The 16,368-nt window shown below is 40.9% G+C and overlaps 1 protein-coding gene across 1 annotated transcript; it reads left to right on the top strand.

Annotated features, from left to right (window-relative positions):
* The first annotated feature begins 3,241 nt into the window (after nucleotides 1-3,241).
* On the top strand, nucleotides 3,242-14,591 carry DNAJA1 (DnaJ heat shock protein family (Hsp40) member A1). Its single transcript, XM_059924608.1, has 9 exons — nucleotides 3,242-3,388; nucleotides 4,482-4,623; nucleotides 4,776-4,953; nucleotides 7,119-7,223; nucleotides 7,942-8,169; nucleotides 11,490-11,604; nucleotides 12,940-13,055; nucleotides 13,359-13,459; nucleotides 14,209-14,591. Exons 2-9 carry the CDS (start codon nucleotides 4,492-4,494, stop codon nucleotides 14,425-14,427), a joined length of 1,194 nt encoding a protein of 397 aa, XP_059780591.1. The 5' UTR covers nucleotides 3,242-3,388; nucleotides 4,482-4,491; the 3' UTR covers nucleotides 14,428-14,591.
* The last annotated feature ends 1,777 nt before the right edge of the window (nucleotides 14,592-16,368 follow it).

The following is a 16,368-nucleotide window of genomic DNA, read 5'->3' as shown; positions in this document are numbered from 1 at the left end:
ACACAGCAATTTCAGTTCCAGATGTCTGTCTTACAGAAATACTTTCATGAGTGCCCAAAGCTGTTATTTGAGAATATCTCAGCAGCAGTGTTCATGAAACAGTGGAAACTACCAAAATGCTCAATAGGGGAATGGTTAAATATCGTGCCTGCATGCCATACACTATAAATTCGTTAAAAATAACAAGCTAGACTATTTATCCTAACATGGTAAGATGACAATAAATTAAGCCAAAAGGGCAAATTGCAAACAGCATGTATAATATGATCTTATTTCTGCACCAAAAAAGATCACATTCTAAATTACTGCTTATCTTTTTGTATTTTATGTAAATAATGCTTCTTAAAAGTGTTAACTTCTATTACTGAAAAACCAGGATATTTAGCAGCACATATTTTCAGCACCACTGACATAACCTTCTACGAAGGAAAAACCGTCAAACAGAACATACGTAATGATGTTTTTTAAGGCAACTAAAAATCACCTAACTTGCTTCTGGAGTGATGAGTTACTAGTTCAAAGCTTGAATTGGGAGGAGGGAATTTTATACATTTTTAAGTTTAATTTTTTAAATAAGTACTGCATTCAAATGGATTAAATACTCCAAAATTACAAACAGGTATATTGTGAAATTTCTTCCTCCCATCTGCCTCCCCCCAGCAGCTAGCTCTCTCCACAGGCAACCATATTACTAGTTTTGGGGTATCTTTCTGAAATATTCTACGCACATACAAGCAAATGAGTACATAGTTTTCTTTTTTAACCAAATTTTATGCCCTTTATTTTATTCTTAATAAAGAATTAACTTGTAATAATCTATACTCGAAAATAATCTGAAATATATATATATAACTGGAAAAAAGGAATTAAGCTTAAAGAGCTTGCAGATTTTAAAAGTATTTTCAATATCATATTTCATAGTCTTAATGTTTCAGTCTCAAGACGGTATCATGTTTGTATCACACTTTCATCTTTCTAAAACGTGTGGGAATTTCAGTTGGGTTCCTCAGGCAAAAAGAAACACTAAACATGGTAATACTTGAGAAACACTAGCCATGGTAATATTTATTCTGGAAACTCTCCGTTGAAGTGATTTGATATACACCATACTGATGCTTACTTCATATGCTTAACCAATGTTAGACTCACAAACGCACAGTTCACGTTACACTAAAGTAGGGACTTGAGGACTTCAAAGCCTACATAACACATGGACGATATTTATTAGCTGTTTGTTTACTGTTCTCTATTAATTGTTCATGTTTTCACAACTGTTGGTCTCTCCGCCTGGGATACTCATCTGGATGGTGCAAGGTTCCCCCTACTTGGCACCCCAATACTCTTCTTTTGTCAACATTTATCCTTGAGGGCAGGGAAAATGACTTAACGTGATTTTTATATTATCAAGCCCTAGCTCGCTGCCTGGCAGCACTGGAGTTTTAGTGACTGAAGATTAAGAAAACAAAACAAAACCCTTTATACCTGAGGTGATAATTGAGAAGGTAACATCTAAGATTAGAAACGTTAGGTGTGGACTTCCCTAGTGGCGCAGTGGTTAAGAATTCACCTGCCAACTCAGGAGACACAGTTTCGAGCCCCGAGTCCGGGAAGACCCCACATGCCACGGATCAACTAAGCCCATGCACCACAACTACTAAGCCTGCGCTCTAGAGCCCACGAGCCACAACTACTGAAGCCCACAAGCCACAACTACTGAAGCCTGCACGCCTAGAGCCCGGGCTCCACAACAAGAAAAACCACCGCAGTGAGCAGCCCCTGCTAGCCACAACTAGAGAAAGCCTGCGTGCAGCAACGAAGACCCGACGCAGCAAAAATACATAAATAAAATTAAAAAAAAAAAAAAACGTTAGGTGTTTCTCAGCCGTACCACAAGCACAAACAGGTGAAAAAGTGCATTTGGGAAAATGCACAAAGCTACAATTTAAAGAGATAAGGCTGAACTGATAAGTATGGGGATGCCTCCAGGGTAAAGTTCAAAATTCTTAGTTCAGTAACATACACCAACAGGTGTTTGCCAACTAGCTCTGAAGCCTCACCTTCCATCACTCCAGCCCTCAGCTCTGGCTATATTCAAGTACCTGCAATTTCCTAAAAACATCATATTCTTTCACACCTTAATCTTAGCCTTCCCTTGCACTTTGTCCTTGCTGGGAATACTCTTCTTTCTTCACAACTCAGCTCAACTGCCACTTTCCCAGAGAAGCTTTCCCTGTTCCATCAGATTAACAGGGTTCCCCTACAGTTCTTGGACTTGTCTGTCTCCCTACTAAAGTCTGAGTGAACCGGACTTTTTCAGCTTTGCATCTCCATCTTCCTTGGTGCTAGGTCCTCCTGTGTTTGTTTCGTTATTGAACAAGGAAGACAGACCCCATCTTCCATTATGTCCCGAACTCAACATTTGAAAGCCTGAAGGACTCACTCTGCAGACTCTAGATCCAGATTCACAGACTAGTAGGACTTAAACGTTAGGTCAAATAATTAAAACTATTTGCCAGTTAGCCACTCTTGGTGTTACTGTGTCCCCCGCTAGCCAAACCCGGTGAACGCCTGGCCAGAGAGACTCCAAGGCCCACGGTTTGCACCAAGGTAATGCAAACGCTTCCCCATTGAGCGCTGCCTGAGCCCGATGTATGGCAAGGCCCAAAGCAAATAACGTGTGTATACGGGTCTGGACTTGCACTAAGAGCTCTTCCAACTTCGCAGTTTGGTGAATTACGAGGCCTTGGACTGCGTGGGTGATTGCTCTGGGGCCCCGGCCCGTCTTGCTCAGCATTTCGTGCTCGGCGGCTTCCCAGAATCTCAAGGCTAAAAAACTAAGCCGGTTAGAGACGCCGAAAGAGGTGAACGAGGCGCCGGCGGGGAAGAGGTGCGGCAAAAGGCTTTGTTCTGAGAGGTTCCTGTTCAGCGCACAGCCCCTGCCTGGGGCCCAGTTCCCGAATCTTCCGCGCTCTCGCAAGCGGCGGCGGCCCCACAGATTTGGGAATCCCTTGCTGACCCAAAACTGCAGCGCTCTTAGGTAATCCCCGCTCCCGCTCGAGACTTCCACACTCCCGCACTCGCTGGGTGGAGGAAAGGGCTCCAGAAAGTTCCACAAACGCCGGAGACCCAGGCTTGCGCACAGCCCCTCCCAGCCCGAGCGCCCCCGCGCCGTTGCCCAGGCAACCGCGGGGCGGTGACAGCGGGGGGAAGGGCGGGACTTCCGGCGGGTGACGCGCCTGCGCTCGGCTACAAAAGACGACGGCTGCGGCGCTTCAGGCGGAACTTTCCAGAACGCTCGGTGGAAAGGCTGAGGAGCGACGGCTGCCCGAGCTGCGCACGGCAACGCGCTCCTTCCCGCTCCCCCACACCGGCATCGGCCCCCTCACCGGTGAGCTTCAGCCTTCGGGCTTCACCTCGTACCAAGGCCGGTGCCGTTGGCTGCGCCGGGAAGCCGGATGGAGTCGCGGTCGGGAGGCGGTTGGCTCCGCGTGGGCGGGAGGGTTGTCGATTCCTGTACCCACGATTCTTCTAGAGGGCTGGTGGGAGTACCCCGGCAACCCTCGCCGGCGCGCAGCGAGTGGGCCCGAGACCCTTTCTGGAGCTTTCTCCACGCCCTATCTATCTAGCCAGGGGTCTCCAAGGACCTGTCGCCTCCGTCTTTCCCTCCGCCCGCGCTCGCTGGCGGGCGGGCTGGGGTGGGGGTGGGGGTGGTGGTGGGCGACCCTGTGCGCACGCGCAGAAGGAGGTAGGGGGCGAGGGGCTGCGGGAGGAGCCGGGCGGAGGCTGCGGCGTTCGCTTCTCCGGTCTCTCCTCCTTCGCTTTGTTGAGTGCTGGGCTTTTCCCACCCCTTTCATCCTGGGTGGGAGGGGAAAGGAAGGAACCCCTAACGGTCGGCATTGAGTGCAGGGGAAAACCTAACAACGTGTAAACTATGCTGGCTTGTGGGGGCGAGAGAGGTTCGGCGGTCGAAGCAGAGGAGCTATACGTCCTGTGATTGAGAAACAGCCTCAGGATTGAGGGGGAGGGGAGCTTGCTTTCTGGGGCTGGTTTCTTAGTTTCATAAAACACTGCCTCCCCGCCTTGTGCCCAGATGTCTTTTCTAGGAAGTGTATGATTTATCAAGAATAATGATAGTGGATTGAACCTCTTAGTGCTCCTCTCCTTTACTGCCCTCTGTCGCTGGTTGGGAAGGGAAACAGGAAAAATCCAGACAATAGTCGCGTTAGTATGGGAGCTTTCAGGTGGGAGAGTGGGAACCAGCTGCTATAGGAGGCTTTTGAATTATCCCGATAATTATTAACTTATATTTAGTCTTAGAATTTATGGCTAAATTACCAAAGGAATTGTTACCTTCTCTGTGAAATTTAGGGAAGGCGGCGTTTTTACAATCAGGTTTCTCAGAGAACAGATTTCTATGCCTAAATTTTATTCATTAAAACTACCAGTTGAAAGTCGGCTAAAATTAAACTTTCTTATTTTAGGCTGTAGGAAATGGTGAAAGAAACCACTTATTATGATGTTTTGGGGGTCAAACCCAATGCCACCCAAGAGGAATTGAAAAAGGCTTACAGGAAACTGGCCTTGAAGTACCACCCTGATAAGAATCCAAATGAAGGAGAGAAGGCAAGTAGTACACTCATAACGTAGCTGAATAGTTCTTGCCAGGTGTACGGTATTTTTATTACAACATGAAATTGAGTATGTCTAATGTAGTGGCTGTGCTTTGTAACAGTTGAGTTTTTTGAGTGAAATTTATCCCCCCTTTTCTGAAACAGTTTAAACAGATTTCTCAAGCTTACGAAGTGCTCTCTGATGCAAAGAAGAGGGAATTATATGACAAAGGAGGAGAGCAGGCAATTAAAGAAGGTGGAGCAGGTGGCGGTTTTGGCTCCCCCATGGACATCTTTGATATGTTTTTTGGAGGAGGAGGCAGAATGCAGAGAGAAAGGAGAGGTAAGAATGACAGTTCACGTGTGGCAAATTAAAATTAGCCGTTGGTCAAAGTAAATTCTTGAGAATTCACCTATTAAATGCTTGTTTACTTGTTAGCATAATGTTGTAAGAGTATTTAAAAATGAGATTTGATGAGACAAAATAGCTAAGCCAATCGAGTGCTAACAAGTGAGTGCTTGTAAAGCTCTTGGGGTACATAGGATTTCTGTGCTGTTATCAAGCATTAAAGGAATGAAGTATAGGAGCATAATTTTCAAAACCCTTTTCACAGATTTTATTTTATTCTCAATCCGCACACCCCCACCCCTCAGCCTCAATGGGAGGTACAGTGGCCTTACTCAGTCGAAAGTGAATTACGGTTCAGAATGCTAAATTTTTGTCAAGGTCATATATAGCTATGCATCAGAGTCTTGATTGGAACACAGGTTCGTTGCCTCCAAATAGCATGCTATCTGTTTAATCTTGCTTCAGTTTTATTATATCAAAATATGTGCCCTTAACATTTAATAGAAATGTGGTTTCTGGGGTGTGGAGATACTGCTTACAGTACAGTGTTCTGGTCAGAGTTAATCTTACTTTGTTCCCAGTGTAGTTCATACAAACAAGGACTAACAAGGACTAATGGGTAGAGCCCATTCTAGAAGGAATGGGCAAACCATTAAATTTTCTCTGAGCCTTTTTGGATTCAGAAGGACTGGAAATTGTTTATTCAGATTCTCTTAAAAGGAGAGGGGTGTATTTTATTTATTTTTAAGAAATTTACCTTAAAACAATTTTCAGTCAAGGTCAGTTGATTGGCAAACTCTACTGTGTGGCTTAGATCAATGCAAGGTCATTTTTTTAGTGTGATATTGGAAAATATTTGCTTAAATTTAATAAGCTTTATACTCCGTAAGGCTAAAGTAAGAAGGGCTTTTCAGCGTGCCGGAACCAATTACATGGAATAGTATTTGTGATACAGAACAGAAAAGTGGATCTAGGAACAAGTTATAGTTGATGGCACTTCACTCTTGATTGGTAACTAAAACTGTTCATTAGACATGTTCTGCAGATAGGAAGTTCAAGAGCTTTCACTTAAGCGTAAGGCAGTATTTCATGGTAGATAAAGTCCTTGCGGGAGAATCACTGGCTGGGAACTTACTACCTATCTGGCAGGTGACTACATTTCTGTAGCCTCTGTTCTTAGATGATCTCCACCTTCCACTTCCCATTCCTAGATGAGATATGTCACTCTTGTAGCCACTGGCCACGTCACATTTAGATTACTGCAAAGAAAAATGAAAATTTAGTTACTTAGTCTGCAGTAGCCATAATTATGTGCTCGATAGCCACGTGTGACTGCTGGCTGTTGTGTTGGCTAGCACAAGATACAAAACATCTCCATCACTGCAGAAAGTTCTGTTGCACAGCACTATGGTAAAGGATGAGAAATCTAGCCTTTTTTGGGGGGGGCTGCGTTGGGTCTTTGTTGCTGTGTGCGTGGGCTTTCTCTAGTTGCAGTGAGCGGGGGCTACTCATCATTGTGGTGGCTTCTCTTGTTGTGGTGTGCGGGCTCAGTAGTTGTGGCTCACGGGCTCTAGAGCGCAGGCTCAGTAGTTGTGGTGCACGGGCTTAGTTGCTCCGCGGCATGTGGGATCTTCCCGGACCAGGGCTCGAACCTGTGTCCCCTGCATTGGTGGACGGATTCTTAACCACTGTGCCACCAGGGAAGCCCGAGAAATCTAGCCTTTAAACAGTTAGTGCTGAAAAAATATGTCAGCTTCCCTGGGCAAACTTGATTAGTTTTTGGAACTTAGTGTGCTGAAGAATTTTTGGACGATGTAATTGGTCATGTTACTCAATATAATAAGTGAACGACTCAAAGAATATATTAGGACAGAAAAACAGTTTGGGTTAATTTACTGTGAAATATGTCTATTTAAACAACATGAGTTTTCTCAAGTGATTTTTGCAGTTAACGTTTTTGATTGCCGTAAAATGTAGGATGGCCGTAACTACGTCCTTATACAAATTACTTAATCTCACCGGATGGTTCTTATTTGAAATTACACCACAGTTAGAGTGTACCCTTGTAGGGCTCATCTTTCATTATCCTTTACCGTTTTTATAGTGCAGAACACAAGATTCAGCATCTTAGATTTTTAATGTGCAATGTTTTGTTGTAGGTAAAAATGTTGTGCATCAACTCACAGTAACCTTAGAAGATTTATATAATGGTGCAACAAGAAAACTAGCTCTGCAAAAGAATGTGATTTGTGACAAATGTGAAGGTATGTCTTAACATTCATAATATAATTGAAAATGGAACTGAAGCCGTTCTGGATATATAAAACTGACATATTTCACTACCTAATTCTGAAGAGTGCAAGTACGAAAACCACCTGAATCCACCTCCTAGAGAAATATTAGCAAATTATCAGCATTTTTATATGTGTATTTTGAATGCAGGTGGGACAGATCTAATTTGGTGTCTGTTTTTCTCAGCACTGTTCAGAGATGAGTCTTTCCTATCCTCTAGAACTTCAGAGGCATTCCAATGGCTTCATAATCTGTAATATGATTTGACAGTATCCTCTTTTGGTGTATCAGCTGTCAAATTATTGGCTGTGAACCTCTAAGGTGTTTTTCTAATAAATACAAGTTATTTGTTGGAAATATGGTATTTTCTAAAGAAAATAAACTCTAAAATGTTCTCGTCTCACAGTTAAAGTAGTCTTTTAAGAATTGTGCTTTGGGAGCACATGTTTAAAATCCAGAATTCTGAAATGGTTCCTTGTGAAAATAGCAATCAAGATGTTTATAGATAACTGAAGCTGATTGTGGCGATATTTTATCAAATAAAAAGGCTGAATTGTAGATTCTTATAGCGGCATTCCATGAGACCTTGAAAATATTAATGAAGTGGAGTGTTTAGGAACTGTCTCATTAAAACATTTGTCACCATGTCCAGTACTAAATTCAAACATAATTTCTTTTTGAACTATTTAGGCCGAGGTGGTAAGAAAGGAGCAGTAGAGTGCTGTCCCAATTGCCGAGGTACTGGAATGCAAATAAGAATTCATCAGATAGGACCTGGAATGGTTCAGCAAATTCAGTCTGTCTGCATGGAGTGCCAGGGCCATGGGGAGCGGATCAGTCCTAAAGATAGATGTAAAAGCTGCAATGGAAGGAAGATAGTTCGAGAGAAGAAAATTCTAGAAGTTCATATTGACAAAGGTGAGTTCTGAGCCACTTTCTATTTTCAATTCTTGAGTGCTATTGCAAATTATATTAACGTTACATTTTATAGTTGTTTAAAACTACTGTTGGAGTAAGGAATAGGTATATTTTGATTTATTAACTTATTTGTAAGAACTTAGACTATGAATGTTACTTTCTAATGGTTTTTACAGATTATGTAAACATACGTCAGTTTCTGCCTCTTGGGTTATAACTTAAAATTTTCTTTAAGTATTATTAGGATTTACTTTATTTTGCCAATTCCTTAATTTTGTCAGTTTATTTAAAAATGCTTTAAAATGTATTACAGCAGTACAAACTCATTGTAGAAATTTTAGAAATGTGTATAGCCCCAGAATAAATGGTGCTGCTTACTCTGAAATAATCAGCATGGTTGGCTCCTTCAGACTTTGCTATTTTTTTTTTTTTTTTTTTTTTAAGAAATTCACGTTCTTTTATTTATTTATTTATGACTGTGTTGAGTCTTCGTTTCTGTGCGAGGGCTTTCTCCAGCTAAGGCAAGTGGGGACCACTCTTCATCGCGGTGCGCGGGCCTCTCACCATCGCGGCCTCTCTTGCTGCGGAGCACAGGCTCCAGACGCGCAGGCTCAGTAATTGTGGCTCACGGGCCCAGCTGCTCCGCGGCACGTGGGATCTTCCCAGACCAGGGCCCGAACCCGTGTCCCCTGCATCGGCAGGCAGACTCCCAACCACTGCGCCATCAGGGAAGCCCCCAGACTTTGCTATTTTAAAATGAAACTATTATTAGAAAATATACATCTACATTAACGTAAGCTCCTGAAATAGTATTCACCCATGTGAATCATGGTACTCCCCTCCCTCCATTTTTTCCCCTTAATTGGTCCCTGTTTAGTAGGGTTTGAATTTCTCTCTGGTAAGATTCCCCCCTTGCTACCAACAGTATGTACTCAGGAGGTCATTAGTAGTAAGTGAAGCCACTTATGAATGCTGCACTTGCCCGTTTTTTTGGCCACACTGCAGCCTATGGGATCTTAGTTCCCCAACCAGGGATTGAACCCGTGCCCCATGCAGTGGAAGCATGGGGTTTTAACCACTGGACCTCCAGGGAAGTCCCTGCCCATACTCTTAACATTAATGGAACAACCAGCAAAACTTAGCTGAGTTTAACTGCTTCACTAGTGTAGTGAGACAGTTACTTTGCCTTGTGAGTGACTAAAGACAGATTGTTGGGCTTTCCTGGTGGCACAGTGGTTAAGAATCAGCCTGCCAGTGCAGGGGGCACAGGTTTGAGCCCTGGTCCCGGAAGATCCCACATGCCGCGGAGCAGCTAAGCCCGTGCGCCACAACTACTGAGACTGCGCTCTACAGCCTTCAAGCCACAACTACTGAAGCCCAATTGCCTTGAGCCCGTGCTCCGCAACAAGAGAAGCCACGGCAATGAGAGGCCCTTGCGCCACAACTAGAGAAAACTTGCGCACAGCAACGAAGACCCAGTGTAGCCAAAAATAAATAAATAAAATTTTTTAAAATATTTACTTTTGTCAGTGTGTAATACTGATATTTTGTTTTAAGTCCTTCTCTTTTTAGAGGTATATATTGAAGTATTTGAGTTAATTGGTATGTCTGGATTTTAACTGAAATATATGTAGGGAATGTGGATGGAGGTGTGTAATACATGAAATAGTAGTCATGAGCTGGTAATTACTGGATCTATATTGATGGATATATAGGGACTTCTTGTACTGTTGGCTACTTTATGTAAGTTTAATACTTTCCATAATAGAAAGTGAAACAAAGTTGCTCTTGTTGGGTGACCTCAGTGATCATTGGTTCAGGAAATCTGGCACTACTGCTGTAGTGAAATCATCTGCAAACACATGAGTTCTGTTTAAAGAGGTGTTAGTTGGCTAAGTAAGCCCTTACTGAACTAAGGTGTATGGGCCAGAGGGAAGAAATCTCAGTAAATGTGTTGGCCTTTAAGAAGCGTTTACCTGTTGGATGGACTTCCCTGGTGGCGCAGTGGTTAAGAATCCGCCTGCCAATGCAGGGGACATGGGTTCAAGCCCTGGTCCGGGAAGATCCCACATGCCGCAGAGTAACTAGGCCCGTGCACCACAACTACTGAGCCTGCACTCTAGAGCCCACGAGCCACAACTACTGAACCTGCATGCTGCAACTACTGAAGCCCGCACGCCTAGAGCCCATGTTCTGCAACAAGAGAAGCCTACACACCGCAACGAATAGCGGACCCTGCTTGCCACAACTAGAGGAAAAAGCCCGTGCAGCAACAAAGACCCAATGCAGCCAAAAATAAATTTAATTAATTTTTTTTTAAGTGTTTGCCTATTGGAAAAACTTCCTTATTTTTGACACTAATAACCACGTGGTCTGAAAGTACCCAACCATAATTAATTATCCTCTTTTTTAAACAAAAAGGACTAAAAATCATTCAATATAAATATTACATATTTTTTAAATTTTTAGATTTTATATTACTGCTAATACAATAGAAGGAAGAAAGTCTGATTTATGCTTCTGTTAGACTTAATAGAAATGATTTGACTTTTTTTTTTTAATGTGATTGTGGGGACTTTTTTTTTTTTTTTTTTTTTTAGTAATTTATTTTTTTGACTGTGTTGGGTCTTCGTTTCTGTGCAAGGGCTTTCTCTAGTTGCAGCAAGTGGGGGCCACTCTTCATCGCAGTGCGCGGGCCTCTCACTATTGCGGCCTCTCTTGCTGCGGAGCACAGGCTCCAGACGCGCAGGCTCAGTAGTTGTGGCTCACGGGCCTAGTTGCTCCGCGGCATGTGGGATCTTCCCAGACAAGACTCGAACCCGTGTCCCCTGCATTGGCAGGCAGACTCTCAACCACTGCGCCACCAGGGAAGCCCTAAGTTTTTTTAAAGTGATGAAATAGTTAAAAACATTTATGGTTATGTTTGTCAGTCACTGATTTGGTGCCAGCATAGACCTTTTTCTTTAGTCCTCACAAGAGCCCAGATGGAGGACATAGGTCTCTGTGGGAAAGTTGATGCTTAGGAAGGTTATGCAGTTTGCTTCCCCAGGGTAATCTGGCCTAGTAGTAAATAGCAGATCTGAGATTTGAAGCCTGACTTGTTTGCCTCTAGAATTTGTGTTCTCCACTATGATAGCTTTCTTCAGTAAGAAATTGGACTGATCCAATAAGCATGTGGGCGTTTTTGGTAAATTCTGTAAAACTTCAGCATCTGCAAAGACTTGAACATTTTTTTCATGCACAAACGTGCATTTGTGTTTCAGTAGGGATTCTGACCTTGCTTAGATGTTAAGAGTGTAAAATTAGCCTTTTGTATTTAGGCATGAAAGATGGCCAGAAGATAACATTCCATGGTGAAGGAGACCAAGAACCAGGACTGGAGCCAGGAGATATTATCATCGTTTTAGATCAGAAGGACCATGCTGTTTTTACTCGGTAAAAACTTTTATCAAATACTCAAACCGACATCTTGCATATTTGGGTTTGGTTTTTTTTCCTCAGATATAAATGAGCTTTTTCATTACTTTTAGAATACATTTCCTAGAAATAACCTAGAAAAGTATAGCAGAAAAGTTAGACTATATATGTCTTTTATAAATGATTGTTAATCATTAATGTTTCAATCTTAGAAGAAGCTAAAGACAAAAGTCATTTATTTTTTTTGTCTAAATTTAGGTAAATTGTTGCCTAATTTGGATTTTGTTGCCTAATTTTGGATTTCTCCTCTTCAGTTAGGAGATGTGTTGTATAAGTATAAATAGATAGAGTAGGAGAAACATCCCTAGACAAAACTTTGCCCCCAATTTTTTTTTATAAGCAGTTAGTTTTGAAGTAAGTACCCTGAAGCTTTCACCAGTTTCTTCAGTCCTGAATTCATGCTAAGTTGGGGTGCTTTTAATTTTAAATAAATGTCTAGAATCATCTGTGTAAGAAGCTGTAATATATTAATTCACGTCTATTGTTAGGAAATAATTTTGCGTTTATGATAACTTTCTTGTGCGTCACTATAAATTTAACAGTGTTAAATAATGTATCAATGGCTAATTATAAAACATAAGACTGGAGTAGGGTTCCAGTAAGTCTGTTGGGAATGACATCTGAAGCAACAGGTTTTAGATTAATAGTGTCTCAAGAATAATGGGAAATGCTATCAAGCTCAGAATTTTGATGCTATCATTTGAGGTAAATCCTCAACAAGAGTATTTCTGGAGAGTATTCTGCCTGATGAAAAGATTTCATTAATATGAATTGGAAAAGAAAGTAAGCATGAGGAGGAAGAAGTGGGTTGTTATTAAATATAAAAAAGTGTTCATACTGTGCCAGGCACTGTATTACTTAATTCATGTACATCAATAAATTACTACCCCTTGAAATTGGCCATATCCCCTTTATTTAATTTCATAGACCCTAACTTATCCAGGACCCAGCCTCAGGTTTGTTCCACTGCCTACAGTGTGTGGAGGGATTCTGAAGCCTTGTCCAGGAAACTGTGCTGGCAGTTTCCATATATTTGCTGTTCCCAGTTCTCAGCTCTTAAGAAAGGGGAAGAGGCCTTCCTCACCTTCTGAGATGGCCCACACTCTGTGGAGTACGTTTCTCTCTAAATAAATCCACTTCGTACCTATCAAAAAGAAACAAAAAACAATGGGGAAGAAAGGGCATCTTTTGAAAGATACCATTTGTTTTTAAGAGAACAGAATTGCCTACTTTGGTAGTTGTAATCATTGCTGGTTTGAAGATCTAAGTATATGCCGTACTTACATTGTACAGACGAGGAGAAGACCTTTTCATGTGTATGGACATACAGCTGGTTGAGGCATTGTGTGGCTTCCAAAAGCCAATATCTACTCTTGACAACCGAACCATAGTCATCACTTCTCATCCAGGTACAGTAACTAGATGAGCGTCTGTTTCTATTCTAGTGTTTTCGTTGTCTGCTCGTAGCTAGTACAGGCACGGAGGAAAGTGGCATTTAAGTTGCTCGGTACATGTCTGTCCTTGAGTTGAGCTGAAATCGTGCATTCCTGGCTCTTTTGTAAGCCCCTAGAAAACCTATAAATGAAAGGTATCAGCATCATTTCACATAAATTTACCCCCAGCAGTTAGCTAGGACATTGCTCTGTTCTTTATTTTCCCTGCCTTGTAAAAAGTGTGACTGTATTTAAGGAATTTGGCTTCAATGTTTTTAGGTCAGATTGTCAAGCATGGAGATATCAAGTGTGTGCTAAATGAAGGCATGCCAATTTATCGTAGACCATATGAAAAGGGTCGCCTAATCATTGAATTTAAGGTAAGCTATACAGTACTGTAGGAATGTTTGAGAATGATTAGTTTCTTAAAATTCAGTAGCAATTAGTTTCTGAATGGCTAGAAACCAAGTTTATATTCTCCCTTATCTAGATATAATGTTACTCTTGTTATGTTGAACATTTTTTGTTAACAAGTTGCTATTGGTTTGTTTGCATCATTATTGGCTATTTAAAGATGGGGGGGTGTCAAGTGGGTATTTTACTAGTGAAAGGCTATGACTGGAATCTTAAAGTTCAACAGAAGCATGTTAGGTGGTGTGGATTTTTGGCAAAATACTGCAATGCTCTGGTTCTTAAAGTAACCCAACCATTTTCCTCAGTCTTAAATTTGAGTGGCCTCAGACCCACAAATTTAACATTTATTGAAAACATCTTTGGGTGGGACTATCTTTAAGTAACAATAGCTTTGTTTAAATTATCCATTAGAAGGAATGAGAATGTGTTTTAGGATGGGTTCTCCTATTAAAATGTATTTGCTGAATAGAAGTGATCATTACAGTGTAGTTTTATTAGGATCTTTTTTTTTAAGACCTTAGCTTGAACTCTAGTTCAGAATAGTAGATGATATATGCTTTTTTAGAACATGTGATCTAACCTGGGATTGGCAGATCTACCAGAAGATTGTGTGGTTTCATGTTTTTTTCCTGGGGAAAATGGGTCAATGGAAATTTGTCGAAGGAGCTAAGGATGAAGTGTGATTTAAACTTACAGTAGAAATTTCTTACTATAGGTAAACTTTCCTGAGAATGGCTTTCTCTCCCCGGATAAACTCTCTTTGCTGGAAAAACTCCTACCTGAGAGGAAGGAAGTAGAAGAGACTGATGAAATGGACCAGGTAGAACTAGTGGACTTTGATCCAAATCAGGAAAGACGGCGCCATTACAATGGAGAAGCATATGAGGATGATGAACATCATCCTCGGGGTGGTGTTCAGTGTCAGACCTCCTAATGGGGCCAGTGAATAACACTCACTGCTGACATTTTATTTGCAGTAGTGATTGAGTGAAGGACTATAATCATAATATGCTCACTACTTGCTATTGTTTGTTTTAATATTCAACTATAGTAGTGTTTTAAAAGTTAAATGAAGAATAAACTCAAATATAAAAGCTCTGACTTTGCCCTGTATGTATGATGACTTCAGTGTGCAAGATAAGTTTAATACTTGTAAAAACTACTTTAAAAAATTTCCCCTAGCATTTGTTAGGCCATACTTTGTGATTGATTTCAGCTATATGTACATGGACTAGCTTAGACTGAAATGCCATGTATATGTATTGGCTTCAGTGTATGACCCTTAATTGTTAAGCTATGAGTTAAAACTGTATTTAACTGGCAGTCAGACAAAGAATTTGTAGAGAAGTGTTGGTCTGTATAGTGGTGTTAAGTGGGATTCATTGTGATGCCTCTGCATTTACTCTGTTGCCTCAACTGTTACTTGAAGATGGCATGCTATATAATTTAATTTAGCTTGTGGTATCAGTGATAGAAATGATACCTTTCTAAAGAAGGGGTTTATCATATAACATGCTGCTTCTTGAGGGCTTGCACTTGTAGAATTGCATTCCCTTCTGCTGTGCCATCTTTTTTTAATATATCTAGCTATTGGTCCTGGTTACTTTTTTTTTTTTCTTCCTTCTCTTTGGACCACAGTAAGCCTTAGAGTAGTCACTTCTGGAGCAAGGTAACTTAGAGGTTAGAGTGATGAGACCCTTACATGGAGAAGTAATTTGCATGTATGAGTTAGGAAGGTGTTTTGCAGGTATGTTACAGGCTTACTTTAAACCATTTAACTTATGCTCCAAAGTAACTGTAATTTAATGTTGGTAGAATAGCAAATTATGAATAGCTTTAATTGTATGTTTAAAGTCATATGTTCACAAGCTTAAATCTGGATATCAGAATTTAAGCAATTCTTGAAATGTATGAATGTCTCCTTAATATACTGATTCAAAGCATGTCCAATGTGTCACCACAGGCTTTTTTTTCCCAGGTTGAAGTATTGGCTTTTCACTAATTAAGATACATAATTTTTCATTTAACTAAAGTGAGTAATACCAAAAAATACTATTTAACCATAGTTAAATGTTTAATATTAAACAGGGGTGGGGAATGAAAGTGGAGGGGTGAGTAATGAGCAAAAGAAGGGGGCTTTAAAATCTTTGCAAATGCTGAAATGAGAATGTGAGAGCTTACTGTTTATTCTGCTCAGAGTCTGTATCTCATTGTAATCAGGAGGCTTAAAACATTTCTAACCTGGAAGTAACCCACAGCTTAAGTTCCCCTCAGAACACTTGAGTTAAAAAGAAGAGACTGAAACTTGGTGTAAAGAGTGCATCATTTCCCAAACCTTCAGGTTTCTTGTCATAGTGACAGTTTTAATTGATAGCCTCTCCATATCATTCTTGGGTTCTTTTTTCATTTGTGGCCAGACAGCTACCCTCATATTTGGATAGTGAAGCAGGTGTCCAGGAAAGGAAAACAAATCAAAATACTAAACGTAATGGTTCAACAAATTTTAGTTTTCACTGGATTTATATTGAGAGTCTAAATTCTACAATAAACTTATATTGTAACACATTTAAGAATACTTTCAGACATTTTAAAAATTACAAAAATCCTTACGTGAGGTTTTCAATATTATTAGTCATGAGGGAAATAAAATGAAAATCACAGTGAGATACAAAACTTCACACCTAGTAGTCCAAAATCTAATCCAAAATGGAAACAAGTGAGAATATGGAGGAACTAGGACCCTGTACCTTGTTGGTGAAAATGTAAAACGGTGCAGTTTCTGTAAGCAGCTTCTAAAAAAGCCAAACGTGGAATTCACCATATATGACCCAGTAGTTCCATTCCTTGACTCAGAAACATTGTGTGCCAATGTTTA

The sequence above is a fragment of the Balaenoptera ricei genome, chromosome 6 (genome assembly GCF_028023285.1).
Source record: "Balaenoptera ricei isolate mBalRic1 chromosome 6, mBalRic1.hap2, whole genome shotgun sequence".
Taxonomy (NCBI): Eukaryota; Metazoa; Chordata; class Mammalia; order Artiodactyla; family Balaenopteridae; genus Balaenoptera; species Balaenoptera ricei.
Note: the sequence above shows the minus strand (reverse complement) of the source record. Positions and strands in the feature narration are given on the sequence as shown.

Bases quoted from the DNA above. Each gene is read 5' to 3' on its own strand.
- DNAJA1 (XM_059924608.1), top strand. From the start codon at position 4,492: ATGGTGAAAGAAACCACTTATTATGATGTTTTGGGGGTCAAACCCAAT. The intron at 4,624-4,775 runs GCAAGTAGTACA...TTTCTGAAACAG, and splicing joins ATCCAAATGAAGGAGAGAAG to TTTAAACAGATTTCTCAAGC. The intron at 13,460-14,208 runs GTAAGCTATACA...TTCTTACTATAG, and splicing joins GCCTAATCATTGAATTTAAG to GTAAACTTTCCTGAGAATGG.